Here is a 17,334-nt window from a genome sequence, read left to right on the forward strand (position 1 = left end):
CAGCGTCGAGTAAAAGATGGCGTCGGTGAGGAGACACCGAGGAACGAGAGCCGAGCCGCGTACGGTCGGTAAACACCACTGGAACCGACTTCATGGCAATTGAGACAACGGCGGTAGTTGATGTTTATCGCCCAACGTACACCTGGAAGTGATCCTCAGCGGTGTCGGTGCTTCCGCTCCTGGTTTGGTTGCTATTGTTTTCGGCCTCAGGGGTAGCGCGTTAGCGTCAAGTTGGAAAAAGCTTCGCTCGCGCAAGCTAGCTGAGTAGCTTCATCGGGTTCCTGGATTGTTCTCATGGACATTCATGGACTCAAAAACACGTTCTGTATTTGTCTCGTTTTTTCTGCTTTCTTTTCACTTTATGACCCAATATGTGTGAAGTGGATTAAAAGTGAAGTGGTGGAGTAGAAAAAGGGGGACCAGCCGAACCGGAGCCAGTTGGCTGTCATGTATTTCCTCACCGGCTGGCCACGGAGGCTCATGTGCCCGCTGAAGAGCGCGGAGGAGCCCTTCCACATCCAGCCCAGTTCGCAGCGCTTCTACTTCGCCCTGCTTTCCGAAACGCAGCTCAGCATCTGGTTCAGTCGGGTAAGGGAGCCGCAGCATCCAGATCATTTAATCACTGCGAACACAAGCATGCAATAGGAGTGCTTGTATGCATCGCCACCGGTGTTGTGGAAAATGTAAAGGTATTCTTGCTCCGTATGTCAAGGTATTTTGTAACACATAAGTTGTCTTAAGTAAGTTTTGTCTAAAGTTCACCTGGTGTCAAAAAAAAAAAACTGACAAAAGACCTTCTACAAATATTAGAAATCATTCATGCATGATAACCAGCAAAGCTGTTGGGAATAAACAGGTATGGGGGACAGGCCCACTGAGTGCTTTGTATACTTTGACGACCTAATTCGGTTCCTTCGACAATGGATCTAGGGTCATTGTTTATTTCATAAGCACCGGGCCAGGACGTGACCATGTTTTGCTTCCCCTTGTTGCATTGGTGAGGCGTCGTCTGCAAAGGACAGATGCGACTAGCGCATGAGTTTGGTCCAACGTGCCGGATTAGGTCAACCACTCTTAACGATGAAATCTCTTTGGGATCGAAACAAACTTGAGATTCCGTCAGAGGTTTTTAACAAACGGCCTTCTATGGTTTGGTTGAGCAGTGAACAAGTACAATCAGTTGTATTTAACTTTTTATGAGCTGTTTGCTTTTTAAACATTTGTACAGGTGCAGTTTCAGTTATTTGTTTTTGGGTGTTACTTCCCCCCCGAGTTCTCTTTTCTGCTAAGTTTATGACATAGTTTCATGGCGGAATAGTTTGCCAGCATTTCCACTCATTCCATTCTGAAGAATTCCCTCAATTTCCAGCCCTGATATAGTGAGCGTCTTTCTGCAAATGTCTCTACTGTTTTAAATCCCCTTAGTCGTGAAGCCCAGCCAGCCCACAGTCAGTTCATTCAAGGTGTTATGACTAATCCGTGTCGCACAATAGCTTAGCCGTGTCTGTAGCGAGGTACGAGGGAAGCAACAGCGTAGGAATTATTACAATGTCGTTTACACGTGGCCTAACTTTGAGAGAAAAGTTTCATTTCACCCTGATAATCAATCGTGACTGAAAACATCTTGTCCCATTGTCTCGACTCCTCTCTGATCTCATCAGTACAGCACTAATATTATTCGTTACATGGGGACAAATTGAGGGGGCTTGTCTGTTGAAGCAAAACTGTAAGCCACATCAGTCTTATCTCAAGACATCGCTGTATTTTTAGCTGCAGGCGGTTAGTCCTGTTTTATTGCCGCATTGCAAAATAGGACGAGATGCCAATGAGCCGCGTGTGCGCAGAGGTCGCTGACATTATTAACTTTTAATTATGTGGCTGCGACGCCGCACAGTGAAGCCATACCGAAGCGTTCTCCGCTTCCAGTCCAATGATACTTGATACTTTTCTGCCCTTGAAAATGCGTTTGGAACCAAAAGACGGCCGGCAGCGATTAATCCCGGCACGTACGCCCAATGACTCCATTGATTAATGACCGCACGGCCCCGCTGGAAGATCAGACTTTTCATTTCATGAATGGCAGCTAGTCAACTTCCACATGGGAGAACAAATACTTTGATGACGTGGTGGCTTCCAGGCGGTCGGTCATCTGTGCTCAGCGTCGCACGCGGCGGCGATGGATGGCGGGCGGCGCTTTGACGTCGGCACCGTTACAACTCAACATTAACGAGCCTGTTATTCATCCGAGACTGACTTAAGAGCTGTTAATTATTCCTAATGTGCCTTAAATGTTTGTCGTATGTGGTTGGGTGTGTTCACTGTATAGGTTGCCGACGTTTCATGTTCTGCCAAATCATTTATGTCCTTACTTGCAGCCCAGCGTTTTGATTGCGAGCTACGTCGAGTCTGCCAAGGCAGTGGCGCAGTTTGGATTCTACCAGAAGGCCGAATGGAAACCGGACGACTCCATGATAGCCGTGGCGGTAAGTGAATACTCCATGTTTTGGATTGTGTGAAATTAATTTTGGGTTATTTGCGTCAAAATGGAGCAGCCATTCAAATAATTCCAATTTCCTAATTACAACAACCAGGGTTACTCAACAACAGGTTCTCCAAGAAGAAGAAACGTGTTATCATGGGTTCTCAAACAAAGCGCTGACTCAGGGAACGGAGAGTGTGTCACACACCGTCGCAGGGCCCATAAAAGCCTGATCGCCTTTGTCTGAAGTCCAGCTCCTCTCAACAGTGCCCATTTGTCTACTCTTAAGGGGCCTTTGCCATTACCTGCTAATTACCTCTAGAACTTAAAAGTCCATTGGCACCTTGTAAATACACTCAACAGTAGCCAGTAAAAGGGCCAAATGGTCAGAAAGGGTATGCAGCCACGTTTTTGATGCTGTCGTCAATGACTTGTATTCCTTCAATCTTGTATTTTCCATCCCACTGAGTTAATCAGCCGGCTGACGGCCGTGTTTACACGACAGGCTTGAGACTCTTCTGAAGAAGGTTGAACTTTAAACTTTGTTTTATCGAAAGTGCAAGGAAACCGAGAACTGAAGGTGTCGAAACTTTCCTTCCGGAAATAAATCGGAACATTCATATTGCACAAATGCAAAATTGACAGTATCAGAACTTAAATATCAGTTTTTAAAAAGAAGTGCTCTCGTTGGAGCACAAATTTCTAATCAGTATTTCAGGTCTCCTTGTTTTAGCCAACCCCAAATCTGGCTAGCATCAACGTTTGCCTTTTGAAGTTCAGTTTCGCATCTTCATGCATCAGCGCATTCATACGGACGGCCTAGATGTGCAGTGTGTTGTGAAACGCAGTCATGGACATTTGCATTTAAGTGTTCGGTTTAGCAGAGACCATGTTTTTTTCTCTTTTTTTTTTAAACTAAATTATAGCGTTGTTGTCTTTAAATAGACTGTGATACATCACATCAAGTATTGCCCATTTGAATGATGTTTGGTTTTTAAAAAGTGCAACCACTGCTAGCTAGTACAGGTTAGCGATAGATAGCGTCCAACGCCCTTGTCTCTCTTTTGACCCTGCCGCCCCTTTTTTTTTTTGTCATGCCTGTGGGTGAAAACGCACACGGATGGATGTTGCAAATATGTCCCAGGAAGAAGGTCAGGCCCATTTCCAGCTTGGTCCTGGCCAAAAACAACAGGCAGCAGCAACAGCGGCGGCGGCTGGAGTTTAAAAATACCAGGGAATGCGCTCGCTCCACTGGCCATTATTGTGAACGCGGCACATCGAGGAACGCCTTGAGGCAATTCCTTTTGCAAATCGCTCTTAAACTTTCGTCTGGGCTTTTTATTTTGGTACTCGCAGGTCAGCGAGGACACTGTGAGCTCACGCCGGGGCCCTCAGCCAAAAGCAAGGCTGATTATGTGAAGACACAATAGCAAAACTTGCCACATTTTATACCCACCGTGACTAATTCTTGCTATTTTATTGAAAAGTGATCATACTTGGACTGTATGCATGAAAAAAAAAGGAGCTTTAGTCCTCACGTTCCCCAGATGTTTCCCAGATGTTGCCAAAATGTTCACACCCTTTGCTGACCTTCGAGCGAAATGGCAATCCACCGCAGAAACCTTTTACTAATCCTCCGTATCTTCTATTTATTTGTCTACCTGGGAGCAGCCGACACATTGGAGCAGCTGGATTTGTTTGTGTGCGCAGTACCCAAAACTACCTCGAGTGCTTTTATTTTCTGGCTGTACATCCTGTTTTTTTTTTTTTTCCTCCCGTGTTATTATACAGTCACGCCGAGGAGTATTTTTTCCCTCACCATTCTCAACAGCTGCTTTCCGCACTCAAAGAAGTCTATATTATAGGGATTGGGGCCCTACAGAAGATCATTCCAGTTGACCTCCAAGAAGGCCACGGTAGCTTGCATTGAAGGCAAAACCTTTTCTCGCGTGTCGTAAATCGACGTACCGCCGTAAAGGCGTCCATTTTAATGCCGCTGTTTATATTCTCGTTGGCTCCTCCAGTTCTTAAGACCCCGTCTGAGACACCAGCTGAACTTTTATTGCTTGTCGCCTTCCAACTAGTGTGTTTACTGTTGTACTTTGACTCAGAGGGGAAAAAAAAAAAAACTTGCACTCTGCTTTGGATTTCAACAACCTCCAAAAGGTTCCCAGCTTCTTTGGAGTTTAATAGTCGGGCACTTGTGTTCCTGCTCCCTTTTATGGACCCCCTTGTGCCCAGTCTATATTACTGGTAACTCAAAGCGCTCTCCCACTGCGTCGTCTTTGTGTCTAATTCCACTAATGGGCGTCATTATTGTCTTTAGGCTTGTCGGGCTCCGGGCGAGATTAGCATTAGCAACTGTCTGGACAGTTTGAGAAGACCGAGTGCCTGATTTAAATGTCCATTCTTTTTTCACTAGCACTTTGGAGGTTCTCTTGTACTGATTTGAAGGAGTCACAAATAGCTGTCCAGTCCACAGAATGGAATTTTGGATCTGTATTGGAAAAATTCCGCAAGCTGTCTTTTGCCTTAAGCAGAATAATGAAAACCTTGGAGATATTCTCGCAACGCGTCTGTTGTTTACCCAAGTTCACTTTCACGTAAGAAGCATCATTTTTGGTCAAGGTCAGCACTTCCACAGCGATGTTTCTTCCTCTAATAAAAAAGTGGAACTTGTTTTTTGGATGCTTGAAAGCAAGCACGTCAACACGCCGTCGGCGAGAGCCCGTAATGTTTTTTTTCCGACGTGCAGGGAAGCTTACAATGCCGCTTTGACTCCATTGATGGAAAAGCTACCAAGCTGCCGTTGACGTCATCGGGTGACAAAAAGACCCCCGTCGGTCACACAATCGACGCTTCATGTCTCGACTCTGCCACGGGAGGGTTCTTATTGTGAGACAGCAAAGTTCAGTTTTCGCTTTGGAGCGCTCCGCTCTTGATTGTTTTTGCAGACCTTGGTCTTGGTCACATGGTGTGCTCTTTCTCTCTCTGCTCCGTGTTTTTATCTAGTAATGATCAGTTCTGTCACCGCATTGGAAAATTCCAGTGGCAAAAAAAAAGCCAACAACCATACAACACCGCAAGCTAAACATATTATCTAGTGAGAAAAAAAACCTTCCCCCCCGCCCGTTTATTAGACTTTGTGGTTCTAAAGTCGCGTCTCCACCGAGTACACTGTGTCTCAGTTCAATGGGTACACATCCTCCAATTATCCCATTAATGAATCGAGTCATCGTTTTATTCAACACAATAAAAAATGGAGGCAGGAGACGAGCGATCGGTCTCTCTTTGTGGCGGCGTTGATGATTTATTAGCCACTTAATAATCCAGACGTCGGCCATTGTTCGGCAGGGCAATGGTCACTCCTTGAAGAGTGCCACGATCCATTTGAAAGATTGTTTTGACAGAGTCTGTTTTCAAAACAGCACGCAAGTCCTCCTGTGCGTACAGTAAACACCTTTTGTGTGTTATCAGTCATAACTACAAGATACCAAGAGCAATTTGAATGTGAAATATGTCCAAATACTGATAAAAACTGATTTGAAGCTCATACTTTGAACTCTTATTTGGATCTAAATGGTTGCCGATATTCTACCGTACACAGCTTTAATTCCGTTTTATTATGATACTCGTATGATTGTTTAGGCCTTTTTCATATTCTGCTGAAAATTAATGAAGAAACAGGATGTACTTATGCCGCTTGTCTGACTGAACCTGTTTCTTTCTGTTTTCAGACCGCCAAAGGCTACGTCCTCTTGTTCTCTGTACTGGGCGCTGGGGATGACAAGAACCTCTACGAGCCAATCTACCCAAAGTGAGTTTCTCTCTCTGGCTGGCGGCTTTACATTCCCGACGTGACACACCGGCAGATGTGAACAAGTCACGGCACGAGTATATATTTTTTCTCTTTTTTAGGGGCAGCCCCCGTGTGAAGGTGACCCCGGGTTACAAGGAGGAGCAATGCGCCCCCGCTTTGTCGCTGGAGATAAAGAAGCCTGTCGATCTGGAGGCCCCCGTCACCAGGTTGGTCGCCGACCTTTTCGTCACTCGTCGTCTTCATCCGCGATAACATCGCCACGTCATGTCGCTTTACTTCTGGCTGCTCTGGCTCTTGACTCTGGCAAGTGGAGCTGAGCCAAGCGGAAAGATGAAAAGACAAAGGAGCTTTACTGGCTGGCCCTTTCCAGCCAGCCTCTGACTATTCAAGCTTTTCCGGTTGACCTGTCGTCAAATATGTAAACGAGCTGGCTGGCGAACAATCGGCATAATAAAAGAATGCGTAGCGGCGTGGATTTTTGCGCGTCCTCGATTCTTGATCTGTATTTTTACGACTGATTTGAATCATGCGGGAGGAACTTTGGAGGAATTTGATTTTTAACTGCGAGTCTGAAAAAGATGATGAGGTGCAATTTATTGGCTTGCTACTGACAGTGAACTCTCCACTTTGTGGCATATGCACCAACACCTTCGGGGTTACTCATTAAAGCAGGAGCATCTGTGAACAAAGCCGCTTGTGGTTTTGTTTTTGGTTTTTTTTCTTTCTTTCTCCTCACTCCGACTTGTTCTTTTGCTGCTTTACGTAAGCGTAATATTGCCGACACATTTCATCCTGTCTTTTCTCCAGCTCACTTGAACCTCTCCCTCCCGAGCATCCTCTTTGTTGGCGGATGGACAGGCGCTGTCACTTCATCCCTCCTCAAGGCCCTTTTTGTTCATTGCCCTTTCACGGCCGTCATCCCCTCCGCTGTATTCGTTTGACAGCCGTTAGCGGCTGTCACCGCCGCACTGACGAGCGCTCTTTTCAGCTTGCTCGTGCGGGCGGTGAGTGGGTGTGTTATTTTTATTTGTATTTTTTGCTGGAACTCGCAAGAAAAACTCCCCCGTGCTGATGCTCAGTTGTTGTAATTCTCTTCAGGAGACAATGAATCGCTTCACATGTCCACACAGGGGCCTTTTTGTGCACTCAAAGGCGTGCGACACTAACCAGAGTTGAAGCAGAATTCAAATTTTATACCGTGTGTCTTTTGTGTTAGTCTCCAGTCCCTCCAGGAGGAACTGCTGGTGTGCACGGCAGACGGCTACCTCCACGTGCTGCATTGGGACGGCCTGGGCGGCAACGGACGCAAGGCCATCTGCCTCACCGCTGTCCCCTTCTCGCTCGACCTGCAGTCTGCCAGAGGTGTGACGAGGCGACAAAGAACTATTTTTAACACAAAAGCGTGTCTCAATACGTGTGTTGACGTGCGTAGGTGGCCCGTCTCTGGACCTGGAAGGCGTTCATATCCGCTGCGTGGAGTACTGCGAGACGCTGGACGGCTTCGCCGTGGTGCTCAGCGACGGCCGTCTGGGTTTCATCACGCCGCTCAGCAGCACCATCACTGCGGACGTAAGGGGGAAAAAAAAAAATCTTGATCTGGTTATCAATTAAAGTAGCTTAAAGTCCTACAAACGTTTCCCGCAGCTGCAGGGCGTGTGGGCCGCTGATGTGAGCGACGGCACATGCGTGGCTGTCAACAACAAGTACAGACTGATGGCATTTGGCTGCGCCAGGTATGTGCCAACCCAATCAACATTTGGCCAGCAGCGAGCGCGCGTGCCACAACGTTGGCCCAAGAAGCATCCGCATGTTCGCTTGTGTGCCACAGAGAGGGATTGTTGAGCGTCCGGTGTGAGAATGTATCAGGCCAATGTTTGCCCAGGCGACCTCGCGTGTGCTTGTCAGAAACTGGAGCACCGTTCTCAGCCGGGGTTCTCTTTGCGTCGGCGCAGCTATTTATTTAACAAAATAAAGGAATAGAAACGCGAAGAAGAAAAAATGGGAACATGTATTTTAAACAAATGCAAGAAATATTACATTCCAACGTAATCATGTAAATGCTCAGTGGGTGGGTCAAGGAACGGCTTCACGCACTTGCTACAGATGTTAACTAATTGTAAAACTCTTTTCCAGCGGGTCGGTGCTGGTTTACATGATCGACACTACAACCGGGTCTATGCAGCTCTCCCACAAACTGGAACTGACCCCAAAACACTACCCAGGTATCAGAAAATCCTACAGCAGCAGTTCAGATGGATGGGTGGAATGATGTCACAGCTCCCCCTAGTGGATCAATCATTTTATTCAGCCCAAATTTACAATTTTATATAAAAAAATATCCAATGTAAAATTCCATCTTCTTTATTAAGAAAATGTTTTTTCTTTAATATTTTTTATTAAATCTAAATGTTTAATGTTGCATTTTATTTGATAAACTGCCTTATTAGCAGTAGTTAAAATATAAATAAAAAGTCCATGAACCTACAAATTAAGTGGATATAATTTTACTTTAATGACTTCAGTTTTCCCACCTACAAAACATAACTTTGTTTAATCTGTAACACTTTTAATTGTCTAATCTCCCTCCCCTATGTCCAGACATCTACAACAAGACTGGTCCAGTGAAGCTCATTTGCTGGTCGCCTGACTACAGTGTCGCCATGGTGACGTGGGAGTGCGGCGGCCTATCGCTGTGGAGCGTCTTTGGCGCTCAGCTCATCTGCACGCTGGGAGAGGACTTTGCGTAAGTGGACACACAACAACACAAAACAAAAACGGAAAAATCAAAATCCTGAGTGTGTACTTTGTGTGTGATTCCACAGGTATCGATCTGATGGCACCAAGAAGGATCCACTTAAAATCAGCTCCATGGTTTGTGCTCTCAAAAGTTTTGATTTGCTCTGTTCAGCTCTTTATTTTTTTTTTTAAAGTATTGTTGTGTTACAGAGCTGGGGAGCAGAAGGCTACCACTTGTGGGTTCTGCCCGCCAAGCCAGTGAGGAGGCGAACACAGGAGGAGCAGGAAAAAGAGGAGATGACGGAGGAAGCGCAGATGACCACGCCGTCGCCGCAAGCTGGCATCTTACAGTTTCACTTCATCAAGAGCGCCCTCACCGTCAACCCCTGCACGGTCAGCCCACCGACCCCACCCATTCTCTCTCCTTAAGCCAAGTCACGTGACTCAAGTCAACCTCTGCGACATTGATCAGAGTAACCAGGAGCAGGTGCTGCTGCACGGCGAGGATCGCCTCTACTTGACATGCGGCGACACGGCGCAGGCCCACAGCAGCTCCGACACGCAGCATCAGCAACGCTTGAACCCTCACGACGAAAGCCCCCCGCACCCTCACCATCACCTCAACTCCCCCCTATCTCAGGGACTCAGCACTTTACTGGGACACAAGCACTGGCACGTGGTCCAGGTAGGGTTGCACCGGCAACGTCATTTCACATTGCTAGTTTGATTCTTCTTCTCCATAACAGTGGTTTACTCTCTCCTCCAGATTCATAGCACATACTTAGAGAGCAACTGGCCTATACGGGTGAGTATTGGCCGTTACATTTGTGCGTGTTGAGTTCTGAAAAATCAGATTTTTTTTTTTTTTTAATGCTTCTGCCCAGTTTGCAGCCATAGACACAGCAGGGCAGTGCATGGCTGTGGCAGGAAGGCGAGGCTTTGCACATTACTCCTTGTATACCAGGAAATGGAAACTGTTTGGAAACATCACTCAGGTATGCGTGCGTGTGTTTAAAAATAATGTTAATTACAATTGCTTTTTTTGTTGTAGCTAAGAACTTGCTTGACAAACTGTCAAGATCTTTTGTTTGCTTCCAGGAAAATGATTCATAGCAATGTTGTGGTGAGTGAGGGCAATTAACAGCTATTGTCACATTTGCCTTTTTTGGTTCCGCGTAGGAGCAGAACATGACGGTGACAGGCGGTCTGGCTTGGTGGAACGACTTTGTCGTGGTGGCCTGTTACAATTTCATTGACCAGCAAGAGCAGGTGAGGCATCGCTGTCGTCACTCAATAACTATTGCTCAAGCGTGTCACGCACGTATGTCCCGTTTGTGGCTCCTTAGCTGAGATTGTATCAGCGCTCGTCGAACCTGGACAACGCCTTTGCGTCGGTCACCAAACTGCATTCTGATACGCTGCTGCTCAACGTTTTCCGGGACGTGGTCATCCTGTTCCGAGCCGACTGCTCCATCTGCCTCTACAGCATCGAGAGGAGGAGCAACAGGTAGGAGACGTCACGACAGAACCGCAACTTTGCACCCGTGAATAAATTAATAGGCGATGGTATGTTTCAGTCCTAACCCGACAGTTAGTGTGGAGCTGCTACAGGAAGTATCCATGTCCCGCTACATCCCCCACCCCGCCCTGGTGGTCTCTGTCACGCTCACCTCGGTGCGCACTGAGACGGGCATCACGCTGAAAGCCCCGCAGCAGGTAATCCACTCGACACACGCAGACACTCACGCGGTGAAGAACAGTCTTGGCATTTTTGCTACTTGGGTCCACCTCAGGCCTGCATGGCAGAGAGCATCATGTTGAACCTGGCCGGCCAGTTGATCATGCTACAGCGGGACCGATCCGGGCCGCAGGTACGAGAGAAGGAGACGCCTGCCAACAACAAGAAGCTGGTGAGAACTTCCAAGGAACAACTTGAGGGCTCGTTCCCTTTTTCTTTTATGTTAATTTCTGTTTGGTCTCTCCGGCATAGCTACCATTCTGCCCACCGGTGGTGCTGGCCCAGTGCGTGGAGAACGTGTGGACCACCTGTCGGTCGGACAGGAAGAAGCGCCACCTGCTGGAGGCCTTGTGGCTCTCCTGCGGCGAAGCTGGCATGAAGGTGTGGATGCCTCTGTTCCCGCGGGACCACCGCAAGCCGCACTCGTTCCTGTCGCGGCGCATCATGCTGCCCTTCCACATCAACATCTACCCGCTGGCCGTGCTGTTCGAGGACGCGTTGGTGCTGGGCGCCACCAACGAGACGGTGCTGTACGACGGGCTGCAGGGTTCCTCCGAGCCGCTGGAGGCGCTGTTTCCTTTTTGCACGGTAGAGAGGACCTCGCAGATCTACCTGCACCACATCCTCAGGCAGCTGCTGGTTCGCAACCTGGGCGAGCAGGTATGAGGAGGAAACAAACCGTGCATTCCATGGTCAAGGCTCACACGGACGTTTGCAGGCGCTGATGCTGGCTCAGTCGTGCGCCTCGCTGCCGTACTTCCCTCACGTCATGGAGCTGATGGTCCACGTGGTGCTGGAGGAGGAGGCCACGTCGCGGGAGCCCATCCCCGACCCGCTGCTGCCCACCGTGGCCAAGTTCATCACAGAGTTCCCGCTCTTCCTCCAAACCATCGTGCACTGCGCCCGCAAGACCGAGTACGCCCTGTGGAACTACCTATTCGCCGCCGTGGGGAACCCCAAGGATCTTTTCGAAGAGTGTCTCATGGCTCAAGACCTGGACACGGCCGCCTCGTACTTGATCATACTGCAGGTGGGAATAGAATTGTGATTTTTGCAAAAATCAGCTGCAGTTTTTTTTTTCTTCTTGATGGTCCAGTCCCATTCACTTGTGTTACTTCCCTTTGAAGAACATGGAGGTTCCGGCCGTGAGCAGACAGCACGCCACGCTGCTTTTCAACACGGCACTGGAGCAGGGCAAGTGGGACCTCTGCCGTCACATGATCCGCTTCCTGAAGGCGATTGGTTCAGGGGAGATGGAGACGCCGCCCCCAACGCCCACCACGCAGGTACGAACCCGTGCAGCTAACCAATCGCCCATTTTCATTCATTAGTTTTTCAAAAAGTGCCAAGATGAAACGGAAACTGTCTTGTGTGTTTTTCCCAGGAGCCCAGCTCAACCGGCGGCTTCGAGTTCTTCCGAAATCGCAGCATCAGTTTGTCCCAGTCTGCTGATTCAGTAAGCACGGGCAAGTTCAACTTACAGAAGACCTTCAGCATGCCCGCCGGACCCTCGAACAAAGGGTAGGCTTGCACCACATGGCCATCGGCTCTGTGACAGAAAACGAGGGAGAGAACATTTCTGCTTGCTTCCTGCCAGGCGGGACGGCGAGTGCGCCGAGAACATGTACATCGACATGATGCTGTGGCGCCACGCCCGCCACCTTCTGGAGCAGGTGCGCCTCCGCGACCTGGGCTGCTTCTCGGCCCAGCTGGGTTTCGAGCTCATCGGCTGGCTGTGCCGCGAGCGCAACCGCGTGGCCCGCGTGGATGACTACGTCTTGGCCCTAAAGAAACTCCATAAGGACTTCCTGTGGCCGTTCCCGGTCATTCCCGTGGCCAACCTCAGCTCGCCGTTGAAGAATGGTCGGTGTCGCCCTGGTGAGATTTACATCTGTTCATTTTTTGTCATTGGCTAAATTACAAGCATTTTTTTTTCCTTTCTGAATTTTTTTCTCGTGACATTATTCCGCGTTCATTTTGCAGTGCTGAACACGCTGCTCCTCAAGTCCCAGTCGGCCGACAGCCTGCTGAACAGCGACATGGACACGGTGCCCCATCCCGCCGCTCCCGCCAACCACACCTGGATGGACGGCCTCAGTCAGAGGAGCAAAGACATGGACGCCGCCTCGTCCTCATCCAACCGACACTCGCCGCAGACGCACGACGCCTTTCTGTCGCTGCTCACCAACAAAGGTTGAAATCAATGCCGCTGACTGACTTTCCCATAGGAAGTCATGTGAAGTGAATTTGATGTTGAAATCCCAACCAACCACCCGTAGTGGAGGAGTACAGCATCGGCTCGGCCACAGACCTGACAGAGAGCAGCTCGGTGGCAGACGGCGATTGGACAATGGTTGACGAGAATTCGTCCACTCTGAACCTGAGCCAGGCAGAGCTGGAGCACATCTCTATGGAGCTGGCCAACAAAGGGCCGCACAAGTCGCAAGTGCAGCTCAGGTAAGACCGTCTGGCCACCCCGCCTCGTTGACCATCACTCTTTTAACATCTTCCTTTTCAGGTACCTGCTGCACGTTTTCATGGAGGCGGGCTGCCTGGAGTGGTGCGTGATCATCGGCTTGATCCTGCGTGACGCCAATGTCATCAAGCAGGCCATCGCGTTCCTGGCCAGCCCCGAAGTTCCTGTAGAAACTGTGCAGAGCGTGCGCAGTGGATTATTGGCTGTGGACGCCTGGACCTCCACTGACTGGTGAGTGATCATAATTTGATCGATTATTAGATCATTTGATTCGATTTATAATTGTAATTGTGATTTCCCTGCAGCCTGGGCTACAAAGCGTTCCTCAACGTCATCCAGCCTCACCTGCAGCAGCTGTTGGCGTCGGCGCCCGCCGAGCAAGCGCAACCAGAAGCCTTCCAACCTTCCGCCTGCCCGAGCGCCAAGCTCAGCGCTGGCGAAGGCCCGGGGGGCGTCGCCTCGGCCCGGCCCGAGGACGGCGGTGGAAGGTGCGCGGCCGCCGCTCCACTCGGACTGCTGACACTCCCTTCTCTGGAGTCCAAACCGGTCAACGAGGACAGGACCCCCGATCAAACGGAGGAGCAGACAGAGGAGGAGGGCGCATACGACTGCACCTTGTCCTGAACCCATTTGAGCTTCTTACTACACCCAGTATTATCAACCCTTCTTTAAATTGGGAATCAATTCCCTCCCGACAGGAAGTAAATTCCTTTCTGACGGCTTCTATTTTTTTTTTCAAGACTATAAGAAGTGCCGTCAGAGTGGAAATAACCCTCACAAACAACAAAATGCGACGTTTCATACTTTCATACCTCATAACGGTTTTAAACATATTTTTTGACAGATGTTATTTTTCTACGCAACCAAATCATGATGAATGGATTCTTACGAATATATTAAAAAACAAGAAAAAGTCAAATTTCTACAGGGGGAAAAAAAAAAGGATCTGTTCTCATCATTTTCCACAATGTATCTGGCCGGACCGCTGGACACTATTGTTTTTACCACGTTGTATTGTGCATGGAGTTAATTTTAAGGTATTGGTCAACATTTATGAGAATTATTTATTGTAATTATGAGCATCATCATTTCCGAATCCTTGATTTTATTTACAATGAATTTTTTTCTTAAATCCATCCAGGTGGTCTAAGAGCGTCAGTATTATATCGTGCAATGTATCCAAATGTTACTCGGCTTTATTTCTTTTGGTTCACAATTTACTTTTTGACCAAATGTCACCCTATTAAGTGGACGATTACTGTTAAATCGCAACGCAGACGGAAAACGTTGGAGCGGTGCCGTCGTCATGCTGACGCTTTACTTGAAAAAGAGAGAAAAAAAAAAAACCACGTTGACTTGACGAACCAAAGACATTTTGTTTTGTTTTGTCTAGAGGCCTTGATCTTTGTAACTCCTTTAGACGCTGGGACTGGACACAACATTAGGGACACCTGCACCGTCACCCGCACTGTTTCGAATGTTTGGACTCATTTGCAGAATAGGGCAGCACGTCTCAATAATGAACCCAACGTGTGGGTGTACCTAATAAAGTGGTCTTTCGTGTCTCGATGAGGTACTCAAACTCTAACCTATCAGTACAATACTAAATACTTCTTGTGTACTACTAATACTATACATTTTAAGTGCTGTGAACACAAGCTCCCTTGTATGTTTTTCTTTCTTTTTCTACTCATTTCTATTTTTTTGCTTGTACATAAAACAATAAATTATTTTTAAAAAAAAACTTTGATTACATCTCTGACTTATTTGCGGTTGAGAAATGATGGCTTCAGTAAAAAGAACACCAGTATTTTATGTTGGAAATGTTATTTTCAAATATTTATTGAAGTTCTATGAGCAATAGTTTTTCATTGAATCATTAAAGTCATTTTTAATTTACCTAATATACTACAGTATTTTTCATGTTAGTTTTACAGCGTTAAAAGATTGCAGTTCTTTATTACGACGATAGGTGGCAATCGTCGTAAGGCTGCCACATCCACAGCAGGAAACAAGACAACGAGGAAGAAGAAAAGCGTCAATGCAAAGCAGCATGGCGGCTGACATGAGACTACCAACTATTAGAAAACTAGTATCTCTTTCTCATTCCACTGGAGACAGAAGAGATCTCGTTGTGCCCGGCGATGTAATCACGTCAGACTCTGGTTTTATGAGGTATGTTTGTGTTATCGTCTGATTATTTTCCCTATATGTGTTGTGCTGAAATACTCATTTCTTGTCTTTTACATACCATGCAATTGACTGGCGAGTGTCGACCAAACAAAAAAGTCCGTCCAGCTCACTAGAATAAGGACATATGTGTGATAATTCTTTGGGAAAGTGGTGCCATGCTATTTGTTTGCTATTCGTACACAGGGGCCATGGTACTTATGTGGATGAGGAGAAATTGACGGCTTCTGTAGCTGGAGAGGTGCAGCGGGTGGATAAATTAATTTGCGTGAGACCACTCAAGACCAGGTAAGATGGGTACACTAAAAACGATTTATAAATCATTTATATAGGTGATTTCCAATGTCGGGTACTCGTACTACTTATGGTGTGGGCTCCCTCTAGTGGTATGTGAACTAATCGCTGCTACTTATGGTGTGGGGTCCCTCTAGTGGTATGCAAAGTAATCCCTGCCTAATGCGTATATAATATAAAATCTTTTTGAGAATTTAAACTTCTGCCTCGTTTTGTTTAAAAATACACTGCACACTCTGAATTTTCTTTGGATTGCAGGTTTAACGGTGAGGTTGGTGATGTGGTAGTTGGCAGAATCACTGAGGTATTATTTGTTACGCCGGACATATCCCATGTAATGCTTTATTATGAGTCAATATAAATTTCTCGTATTTTTGTATAGGTACAACAGAAACGGTGGAAAGTGGAAACAAACTCTCGGCTGGACTCGGTCCTTTTGTTGTCTTCTGTCAACCTGCCTGGAGGAGAACTGGTAACAAAAAAAGCCACAAATGCTGCCTGACTTGACTTTATTGGCTGTGTTTTTGCATTTGACTTGCGTCACAGATGTTTTGATTTAGATTTTAATTTTTGTTGTTGTCCAGAGGAGAAGATCAGCAGAAGATGAACTCACGATGAGAGAATATCTCGTCGAGGGCGACCTCATCAGTGTATGTCTTCTCCTTATTTCCTAACATTTATTCATCGTTTTATGTTTCACCTATATATATTTTTTTTACCTTTGTATCCAGGCAGAGGTGCAGTCAGTCTTTTCAGACGGCGCGTTGTCGCTTCACACTCGCAGCTTAAAATACGGGAAAGTAAGTTGAACTGCAAAATGGGGTTAAAGTTGACTGTGAATGTGGTTCTGATTATATCCTTGATCGCAGCTCGGCCAGGGAGTGCTGGTCCAGCTTTCGCCGTCTCTCATCAAGAGACAAAAAACACATTTCCACAACCTCCCGTGCGGCGCCTCCATCATCCTGGGTAATAACGGCTTTGTGTGGCTGTATCCCACACCGGGACAGCAGGAGGAAGAGGCTGGGGGTTTCTACACCAGCCTTGAGGTGAGACATTTCCGTTTCATTTTGAAATTGTGGAATCTGATTTTATTGTTTGTCTCCCTCACACTCCTTACAGCCTGTCAACCTGTCTGACCGCGAGGTGATTTCCAGGCTGAGGAACTGCCTGCTGGCTTTGGCGGCGCACAAGGTCCTCGTGTTCGACACGAGTGTTCTCTACTGCTACGAATCTTCGCTTCAACACCAGGTAGGAAGTTGCAACGGCCAGTATGTGTGGTTGATTTATTTTTATTTTTTTAAATAATGTGTGCATGTGTGGTCTCTGCAGGTTAAAGAAATTCTCAAACCAGAAGTGATGGAAGAGATTGTAATGCTGACACAACAGAAGCTTATTGAACAGGAAGGTTAAATCGAGTCGCTTGTTTTTCTATGCTCTCTGCTTTTGTAACAGTAAGTAAAAGTCTTATAGTAATTGTACTTTTGTAATAAAAATGTATTTAAAAAAATGTCTTGTGCTTTTTAGTGTGGTATGGCTTCCAGGTAATTTCTCGGGGTTTGTGTTTTACAATTAATGGACTCCCGCGCATCATCTAATTTGAC

The 17,334-nt window shown here is 47.1% G+C and overlaps 2 protein-coding genes across 3 annotated transcripts; both read left to right on the forward strand.

The window, feature by feature from the left end:
- The first annotated feature begins 9 nt into the window (after positions 1-9).
- ric1 (RIC1 homolog, RAB6A GEF complex partner 1) lies at positions 10-14,645 on the forward strand. 2 transcript variants are annotated; one of them, XM_037265577.1, is made up of 27 exons: positions 10-588; positions 2,376-2,483; positions 6,217-6,296; positions 6,398-6,505; positions 7,516-7,661; positions 7,732-7,868; positions 7,941-8,032; positions 8,433-8,521; positions 8,898-9,042; positions 9,122-9,170; positions 9,246-9,428; positions 9,508-9,720; positions 9,802-9,840; positions 9,920-10,030; positions 10,215-10,304; positions 10,382-10,542; positions 10,613-10,751; positions 10,829-10,945; positions 11,026-11,433; positions 11,492-11,803; positions 11,901-12,059; positions 12,158-12,294; positions 12,371-12,651; positions 12,757-12,966; positions 13,053-13,230; positions 13,292-13,480; positions 13,555-14,645. In XM_037265577.1, exons 1-27 carry the CDS (start codon positions 448-450, stop codon positions 13,871-13,873), a joined length of 4,341 nt encoding a protein of 1,446 aa, XP_037121472.1. In that variant the 5' UTR covers positions 10-447; the 3' UTR covers positions 13,874-14,645. The 2 variants fall into 2 exon arrangements, with proteins under 2 accessions (XP_037121472.1, XP_037121473.1); XM_037265578.1 differs by having other exon boundaries at positions 7,944-8,032.
- A 631-nt stretch (positions 14,646-15,276) lies between these two features.
- Positions 15,277-17,240, forward strand: exosc2 (exosome component 2). Its single transcript, XM_037266077.1, has 9 exons — positions 15,277-15,424; positions 15,626-15,727; positions 15,992-16,037; positions 16,116-16,205; positions 16,318-16,383; positions 16,465-16,533; positions 16,603-16,779; positions 16,853-16,981; positions 17,063-17,240. Exons 1-9 carry the CDS (start codon positions 15,291-15,293, stop codon positions 17,141-17,143), a joined length of 894 nt encoding a protein of 297 aa, XP_037121972.1. The 5' UTR covers positions 15,277-15,290; the 3' UTR covers positions 17,144-17,240.
- The last annotated feature ends 94 nt before the right edge of the window (positions 17,241-17,334 follow it).

Source organism: Syngnathus acus, chromosome 12, assembly GCF_901709675.1.
Source record: "Syngnathus acus chromosome 12, fSynAcu1.2, whole genome shotgun sequence".
NCBI lineage: Eukaryota > Metazoa > Chordata > Actinopteri > Syngnathiformes > Syngnathidae > Syngnathus > Syngnathus acus.

What these genes read in the sequence shown, in the direction of transcription:
- ric1 (XM_037265577.1), top strand. Translation starts at nt 448, where the DNA reads ATGTATTTCCTCACCGGCTGGCCACGGAGGCTCATGTGCCCGCTGAAG. An exon ending in TGTTTGGAAACATCACTCAG is followed by an intron (nt 10,031 to 10,214) that starts GTATGCGTGCGT and finishes GGTTCCGCGTAG; the next exon opens with GAGCAGAACATGACGGTGAC. An exon ending in TCATTGACCAGCAAGAGCAG is followed by an intron (nt 10,305 to 10,381) that starts GTGAGGCATCGC and finishes GTGGCTCCTTAG; the next exon opens with CTGAGATTGTATCAGCGCTC.
- exosc2 (XM_037266077.1), top strand. Translation starts at nt 15,291, where the DNA reads ATGCAAAGCAGCATGGCGGCTGACATGAGACTACCAACTATTAGAAAA. An exon ending in GCAGCTTAAAATACGGGAAA is followed by an intron (nt 16,534 to 16,602) that starts GTAAGTTGAACT and finishes CCTTGATCGCAG; the next exon opens with CTCGGCCAGGGAGTGCTGGT. An exon ending in AATCTTCGCTTCAACACCAG is followed by an intron (nt 16,982 to 17,062) that starts GTAGGAAGTTGC and finishes TGGTCTCTGCAG; the next exon opens with GTTAAAGAAATTCTCAAACC.